The sequence below is a fragment of the Musa acuminata genome, chromosome BXJ3-10, assembly GCF_036884655.1.
Source record: "Musa acuminata AAA Group cultivar baxijiao chromosome BXJ3-10, Cavendish_Baxijiao_AAA, whole genome shotgun sequence".
In the NCBI taxonomy this organism is placed as follows: Eukaryota; Viridiplantae; Streptophyta; class Magnoliopsida; order Zingiberales; family Musaceae; genus Musa; species Musa acuminata.
Window position 1 is genome coordinate 23,893,178 of NC_088358.1, and position 8,746 is coordinate 23,901,923.

Here is an 8,746-nt window from a genome sequence, read left to right on the forward strand (position 1 = left end):
CCAAGTAGTTTCGCCATCATAGTAACAAATAACAAGATCTTGCAAAGAAAGATGCGTAAGGGATCTTGCGAAGTAGTGACAGGGAACCCGAAACCTGTCACTACTCATATCACAATCGTAGTACTTTTGACCACAAATTTCTCATGAATGGTAGTCTAGAATTAACAGGAGAGATTTATTACAGTATCAGAGTCAACCAATAAATTATTGTTGAAAAGAAAGATGAGCAAAAGACTTCATGACCTGCATTGCAAATGATGTATAAGTTGCCGTAGATGGCAGGGCTTCTTTTACTTTAACAATAATGATTATACTAACAACCAATTATCCTTTCTTTGATGTAACCCTCTGCTTCGTCCATTCTTCCATGTTTTTTCGATGATGAGAATTCATTCTAATGAAAGGACGCTTCTCGCGGATCATCTTCTCAGCATCTTTCCAGCTTTCAGCCACTCCTAATTCAACTAGGAGTGCACACATTACACAGACACTTCTGCCATGGCCTGTTGCATTGAAGGATCATCAGCAGAAAGAACAGATAAAAGGAGAAACGTAAACACCTTCCAAACAAACAAATAGGCAATAATGAAGAAAAACTTTTAGTGTATAATGCTGTGCATACTGCATAGTATATAGAAATGTTGAGCATGAAAAAAATAGCACATATTCATAAAACTAATGGTATTCTAGGCTTTGCAAAGGATAGAAAGCTTGTAATATGTTCAATACTCTAGATCAGTTACAAACTCCTTTCAATCGACATCGCAACATCTGGGACAGATAGTAAAGAAGATGGAGCATATACAAGAAGTGTCGCTTTGTGGCACATACTAGCAATAACCAAAAAATTTGCATAGGCAGATGTCATGGCCAGCAGAACACCATGATGCACAATGCAAACAATTTTCTTATATGGTTACACACCTACTTGTGCTGACTACCACAGTGATTTTTAAGCATGAAGATAGTTCTACTTTGTACTTTTAGAATAAATCTTTCTTGACTGAAATGACATCAGTAAATTTTGGGAAATACTCTACTGGCATTGCTACTGCAATTATAGAAATAATTTGGCATATTTCAAGCACACACTGAAAGATAAATGCAGCAAAATAATCCTAAATGGAACAAATGATAGTTCTTGATCTACATTTGAGACAACCTTTTGTTGCTTCCAAGTAACATGCCACTTATATATACTGCAATATCTACATAATGGAAAGTGATAATCAATGACCTACATGAAAGATACTTATGAAATGTCAAATTATTAAAAGATCCTTAAAAAGCCACTTTGAAAAATGACATTCTTCAACATGTTTCATGGACTAGAATATAGAAATGCTTACACAAAATTTTGCTCAGGCTGTAACTAGTTTAAACGCTCCTCGAGCAGAAAATTAAGGCTACCATTTATATTGGGTTTCTGAGATATCTTATTTATATATAACATATTCACTTCAGAATGTAAGCTGCTGTTTTCATCCTTTCCCCAAACTGCAAATTGAAATAACAATGTTCACCTGGTGAGCTGGCAATGCAAGTTTGATGCATGCAGCTGAATTCTATCATTTCTTTTATGGTACAAAGTTGAATAGTACAATTGGGCTCAAACTACATTAACTTAAGAAAAGGAAATAAAAGAGAATCCAAAGAAAACCATTAATAAATTAGTATCGCCTAAAGTAACCAACTGGAAGTAGAGAGGATTCTTACCATTTGCACAATGAATGTAAATTGGCTTCTTTTCAGCTCTCTTTTGGCATGCCCAACGAACCGCAGATTCAATCTGTGCTGGACTTGGGGACCTTGAATCCCATAGAGGTATGCAAAAATATGCATCCTTGTTAATAAAAGAGCCCTTCGGTAATTCACATGTGCAATCGATTACTACAGGATCACCAGGAGGCATCTGACTTGGGGAAGTAGGCCAACCCCCAACATACAGATTTTCAGAAACTTCATTGTACAATGACTCCCTCCTCTTCAACCTTTTGAGCACAGCATATAACCTAACAGACACTAGATATGGGCCGAAAATAAACTTTGCCCAGAGAGGGAAACTTCCATCAGATCTCTTTCCCAAGAGCGATGGCAAATTTATGGATGGATGAGATGCAATGGAGACCGAATACCCAACCAAAGCACCAACTAAGAGAGGTATTGGCATGTAAGTAAATCCAGATTTCTTGAGGTAGATAGCTGCTGAGAAGAGAACTGTTGCCGCACATCCGACAACCTTTGATATCCCCATTATTTCTTTTCTTTAAGGAAAAATTGTTTCTAACTTTTTACCTGAGCCAAAAGTGGATGTAAATTTGAATGAAAATTACATGATGCTATTTTTCTCAAAAAGAAGAAAAATAACATATATACTATTGAAAAACACAGATCGAAGGAATCAGCAAATGAATTTTATACCTGACTAACTAGGTTTACGAGATGAATTACTGTAAATGTAAGGCTTTCTTGCCTAAAAATAGCAAGATTGCAGCAATTAGAGATAACCAACACGAACAAGATCTCCACAATCAAAAGCCTTCATTGTTAAGATACATTATATGACATCTTCACACGTTCTATTAGAAGATCTTGTAAATGACTATTGTAGAAAAATTGGGACTTCGAAAATAGAAATCTGTTTTAATGTACGAAACCCACTGAAGCATAAGAAAGATACCCAGTCCTACAGCTCAGGTTAAAGCAGCACTCAGTGGTTTCTTACAAACATCCAAACTCAAAAGTCCAATCCAAAAATCATCCTGATCGTACTACAATCATTCTCATTTCAAGCAGTCAACTTTGTAATCGAATCTACTCAATCAGATCAAGCTACTTGCTTATTACCAAAAAAAGTAACTATTTTTCTTTTGGAAAAACCTAAAACAAGTTCAAATCCGAAAAGGGAGGTAATCAACAAAGAAGTGAAAGAGGATCCCGATTACTTTCAAAAGCAATTGAGGCCGAGGCCCGACCTTTGACGACAGCGCGAGAGCAGGCGATTGAAAGGCCGACGAGAGATACGGACAGGAAAGAAGCAACAAACCTACAAGCCGAGGAGGGGGCGGAGCAGGAGGAGAAGGGGAGCCCCTCACCCCATATTTGAGCGCCGAGGGGAGTGGATCGCCATTAGAAAGGAAGTCCACAAGCCCGCTTTGCATCTTTTCATTTGCCCAGCGACCAAGGGATCCAACTGATTAACGTGCAGAACCACGTCCTAAGAGACAACTTAGATTAGCGGCGGTCTTATGACACGTGCCCGAGCAGTTTGCTGATGGTTTACGTGTCGAAACAGGCTTCAGTTAGGATGTTGTGTATGGTTTCATCGTTTGCATACGATCCTCCCGGTTCAACTCTAGGCCGGGAGCAGTTCTTTTCTGTTTGGACCGGACCGATTGTGCTGAATGTATAATAAATAAATAAATTTATAAAATGATAATAGTTTCAATACATGAACAAAATACAAATTTATACGAGAATAATAATTCTGATATAATGTTGCGTACATGTTATTGGAGTGCATGTGGTGTCCGGTCAGCTTTTAACAAAACTAATTACATATTATTTATATAAATAATTATTTTTAACATCATAATCCTTATATTTTTAAAAATTATATTAAGATTTTTATATTTACGAATATAAAATATTTAATTTTATTTCTCCGTACTGTCACGACCTTAGCTGGTTTTGCCTAAGGCGTGCGGCACCCTCGCGCGTCCGTCCGCAAAGGTCAACCTCCCCGAAGCCTCCCATTGTCCCTTAGGACCAACAAAAGAGAGAACGGGTTAAAGAGAACGCCTCAATCGGGATCCACAAGCAAACATGTCCGAAAAACACTTCATAGACAATGCAAATTACAAACAGACTTTACAAGCTCTGAACAGTGGCACAACAAAGGGTAAAATGGTCCATTACAGAGCGAAAAGCTCTTGCACGTGTCCACATGACACAACCTTTATTTACAAGCCTAAAGAGGCCACCAACCCAACTAAAATGGGACTTATAAGCCTTCGGCTGCCCCTCTACACGCTGTACAAGGCATGAACATGCCAACAGACACGGACAGATATAAGCATTACATCCAACATCCTGTTTTAAAGTTTGTCCGTGACATTCTCCCCCACTTATCCCTTCGACGTCCTCGTCGAAGCCTTTGTGAACACTGCAACTCTTCGCCATTGCTGAGTCTTCAATCTTCTGCTCCAGCTACAATGCGCCTCCTGGCTCCCAGCTGCTCTCCGCTGCTGTTTCTGAGTAGTCGAACCTTTGATCCGCCATGCTGCTTCAACTCGCCAATGACTCTGACTCTGGTGTGGGGTTGGCTGAGTTGTATTGATCCTCGTTGATTCCTGCGGATCCACCAAATGAAGGAAAAGACCATCCTTATTGCGCCAGTCTCTCAAAATTTCCACATGCTGCTTGAACTGGGTGGATGCTTGTTTGAGCTTTAACGAGCATCGCCTCGCAAACTTCTGAAGTTTTGGGTCCTTCCTCCACAAAATCTGCTCATTGACTCTTCTTTCAGTTAGTTGTCACATCCAAGTAGGTTCGCATCACTTCCGCTTTTGATTGGCATTTCGTTGGGAAATGAGGCGGACAATCTACTCTCAGTAGCATTGATCACCGTTGGTGAGGATTTGACAACTATTGTCTTCCATTATCTTCGAAGGGTCTTTGAACTTGTGCAGCGCTCCTCTGCTGGATAGATAAGAGAATTGGGGTACTCGGTTTCGCCCATTCTCTTAAGAGTTGAGAAGGCAAAAGTTACTTGACTTCGCCCGCCTCCTCGAGGTTGTACTTCATGCATCGAGCTGGTTACTGGTCTTCGCCTGCTCTTTGCTCACACTTCTGAAGCACTTGAAGTGTTTGCACTCCTTGCGTTGAGTTAGCTACTGTGATTCACCTTCTCAATGCCATTGAACTTCTGGAATGCAGGAAGTTTTCACCCCAACTTGGAGTAATTCTCTGATAGATGAGGTCGCCTCTGGGATTGTACCGTCTTCTCCATCAACCCTGCCGCCTACTTCACTAAGTAGCAAAGGTACAGCACTGCGTACTGCCTGCTTCGTTCCTTAGTCGTGCACTCTTGAATGACCCGAAGTCCTTCACTTACGGCTATCTTGATGAGAAACTTGTTGACACCGGTCTTACGAAGTTTCTTGGCCTCTGCCCTTCAGCCTTGTCTCAGTACTTGGAGATTGCCTCTGCATGCTCCACCTCCTCGGCCCCTTTCACGACCCAGTGCTCTCCCTCCGTGAGAGCAAGGGATCAATGACTTGCACGGAAGTCCCGCCTCTGCGGTACCATGGCGCTGCCATGCCCATGGCCCTACTATCCGTCGCCTCGCCTCTGTATCCCTTTTCTTCACAATCAGTAGAGATGTCTCCATGGCACTCCTCTGAGTCCACCTCTATTCTAACTGATGCTTGATTTTGGGTAGCTAAGTCCCTCTGGACTCGTCGTCGCTTTCTTACCCCTTTCGACCCCCTGCTTCAACACCTCTGTGTTCTCCAAGCAGTCCGTTTGGTCGATGGAAAGACAGACTGCAACTCCCATGCATGACCTCTGCCATCACGTTGTAGAGTTTGCACCGATTCTGTTCTCCTTAGCTTCCTTGGTAGCAACGTTCGCTTACTCGATCTTGTCCTCTGACTTGTCGGGCTCCCTTAAGCGAATATAAGTTCTGGAGAAGTCCAACTCTCCAACTGCTTCGATCATACCTCTGCATGATCAAGTCCCTCCTATGGAACTCACTGGTACTTGCATTCAAACTTTTCCCTTGGTGGAACCCAGCCCCCATATGCTGATGACCAAGGTTTTCATCCGATGCAAAATTCGGTGCACGCCCGGAAGACCCGCCTCTGCGGTACCATGGCCTTCACTCCTTGAATCCATAGCCCTTCTTGCCGTCGTGTTGTTCACCAAAGCGGAGCTCCCAGTAGCTCCCGATCATACCTCCATATGATCTCATCCCTTACGGGACAGATTGTGTGTATTGCATTGCCACGAACTGTTCCACCACGATCCGCTGCACCATGTCGCCTCCTGGTGACATCTCTAGTGCATTCTGATCCTTGTGGAATAAACTCGAATTGTGAACCCTCCATGTGTGGCCTCTGCCAATACATCGCAGGGTCCCTTCCACCTTCGATTTTGTTCGCTCCTCTGGCAATCGACCTTCATCCACCCACTCTTGGGTCACACCTAGATGAAGCACCGCTCTAGGACAGTCCGTCGCCTAGTAGCTCTCGAAGTCCACCGACTTCACTGTAATCTGTGCACCATTGTCTGGATCCTGGGCCTCTGCCCCTACCAGCACAATCTCCGCTGCGCACTGCTTCCTTCATAGCAACTCAAATGGCAACACTGTGGCATATTCTTCAAGAGTACCCACCTCTGCGTCCTCTTGCCCCGTGCTAAGGCCCTTCTGAACCCAACTTCGCCTCCGCAAATTGAGTCGCCTTAGTTCCACCATCAAATGCTTCTCCGAGTTAAGGTGCATGTGCCGCGAAGCTCCCTTCGTCTTTGGCACTATGCAAGATGAGTCCGCTCCGTCAGAAAGAAGGACCCATGGAACAACATGATCCTACTCTTGCCTCTGCAAGAGTTCATGTCCTTGACCTCTGTCTAAGGAAAGCACTGTGCCTCTGCTCCATGTTCCAACTTCTATGCTGGCTCCCTTCATGCGGCTTGGGTACTTCGCCAAGTTACACCCAAGTTGCTCCGCTCCTCGTTTTTGCATTGAGTCAATGGTGGCCCTCGCGCCCACCATTCCACGGGTCAACCCTCCCTTGAGTTCGATCTCCACATCGACTCCAAGTGTGCCTTCATTTAAGTTGTTTTAGGTCGCTCCCTCACTTGATCTCGCAATGCATCCACCAATGCATTCTCTCGACGAGATCATGCGACAACTCCTCGCCGCTTGCTCAGTCCACCGAGCTTCGTGGAGTTGTTGTTTGTTGAGGTACTCCTCCTCAACATGTGAGGTCCGTCTCACATGATTCTCCCTCTGGAGAGCCGGGACTTATCCCTCCTAGATAACTACCCCGTTGGAGCAACATCTCTCTTCGTTTCGGAGACCACCATCCCCTTGGACTACTCCGATCTGCTGAACAAACTGTGCACTGTTCTGCCTCCTGCAAATGCACTTGCTAGATTGCGACTTCATGTCAATACAGCCCCCGTTGCACCCCTCAAGGCCTAGCAACATGCTGAACTCGTTGCACACTTCAGCCTCTGACAGACGTATCCTTCACATGCCGAAGAGAAAGTTTCAATTCTTCATGGCACCGAGTTTCGATCGCCTTGGGATGGCCACGAACATTCCATCGTCCGCATACAAGCCCATGCATGAGTACCAAATTCTTCGAGTTAGCAATTCCCCTCACCTCTGTGAGCTTTGCATAACTCTTTTGGTCGTTGAGCAACTCATTCCACCTTGCATGGTCTCATTCTTGCCAAGCGCCTCGCTTGCCTAGAGCACCATTAAGTATAGTTGTCAACGTTGAGCCGTAGCTCAAACTCAGCCATCCCAACCTTTGTGCGCTCCAAATTCTTCCAAGCTTGCCTGTTCTTGTGGTGCCTCTTGCGCGAAGGGTTGGCCATTCCTCTGAATGCCAATCTCAGATGCCCGCTCCTCTGAGCGACTCTTTTCCCGACATCTCCATGCCCGCTTTCCCTCAAACGGTCGCGCGTGTGCTGACTGCCCTCAACGCAGCCCTGCTAGGTCCCCCACGTTTGCATGTCAAGTGTTTCTATGAGTGCTTGTCCCGCTCTGATACCATAATGTCACGACCTTAGCTGGTTTTGCCTAAGGCGTGCGGCACCCTCGCGCGTCCGTCCGCAAAGGTCAGCCTCCCCGAAGCCTCCCATTGTCCCTTAGGACCAACAAAAGAGAGAACGAGTTAAAGAGAACGCCTCAATCGGGATCCACAAGCAAACATGTCCGAAAAACACTTCATAGACAATGCAAATTACAAACAGACTTTACAAGCTCTGAACAGTGGCATGACAAAGGGTAAAATGGTCCATTACAGACCAAAAAGCCCTCGCACGTGTCCACATGACACAACCTTTATTTACAAGCCTAAAGAGACCACCAACCCAACTAAAATGGGACTTATAAGCCTTCGGCTGCCCCTCTACACGCTGTACAAGGCATGAACATGCCAACAGACACGGACAGATATAAGCATTACATCCAACATCCTGTTTCAAAGTTTGTCCGTGACAGTACGTCATCAATTCTATTGAAGAAAAATATCACACGTATTTAATGATAAACCAAATGATACGTAAACTCTATAATATTTTAGTCAATAAGTCAAGAACTAAATATTTTATTTTTATAAATATAAAGATCTTAATATAATTTTTAAAAATATAAAAATATAAAGATCGAGATATTAAATATAACTAATTATGAGGGACAATATGTAATTAATTTGTTTTAAATAATGAATGATCAAAAGCATTGTACATAAATAGTTATTTATGAAGATTATTACAATTGTATTAGTTTCTCATTAAGCATAATATTTAGCTACTTTGTAGATGACGCTAGTTAGATCCATTAATTAATGTAATTTTCAAGATGAAATTTACCTGTTCCTGACGCATTAAATTATTTTTAATACCAACAAATGAACTATAAGTATATATATCAATATTAATATCGACCCTCGCTCTTTTTAAGTGGATGTTAATGTCTCACCAAAACGAAAATTCGAAATCATTTGGAGGG

The 8,746-nt window shown here is 43.2% G+C and overlaps 1 protein-coding gene across 4 annotated transcripts; it reads right to left on the reverse strand.

Annotated features, from left to right (window-relative positions):
• Positions 1 to 156: 156 nt before the first annotated feature.
• Positions 157 to 3,160, reverse strand: LOC135582871 (uncharacterized). 4 transcript variants are annotated; one of them, XM_018818985.2, is made up of 4 exons: positions 3,047 to 3,115; positions 2,422 to 2,473; positions 1,717 to 2,295; positions 157 to 503 (listed from the first exon to the last, which is right to left on the reverse strand). In XM_018818985.2, the coding sequence occupies exons 3-4, from the start codon at positions 2,252 to 2,254 to the stop codon at positions 325 to 327; spliced, it is 717 nt and encodes a 238-aa protein (XP_018674530.2). In that variant the 5' UTR covers positions 2,255 to 2,295; positions 2,422 to 2,473; positions 3,047 to 3,115; the 3' UTR covers positions 157 to 324. The 4 variants fall into 4 exon arrangements, with proteins under 4 accessions (XP_018674530.2, XP_009421140.2, XP_065026720.1 ...); XM_009422865.3 differs by lacking the exon at positions 2,422 to 2,473 and having other exon boundaries at positions 3,047 to 3,160; XM_065170648.1 differs by lacking the exon at positions 2,422 to 2,473 and having other exon boundaries at positions 2,976 to 3,130.
• Positions 3,161 to 8,746: the final 5,586 nt, after the last annotated feature.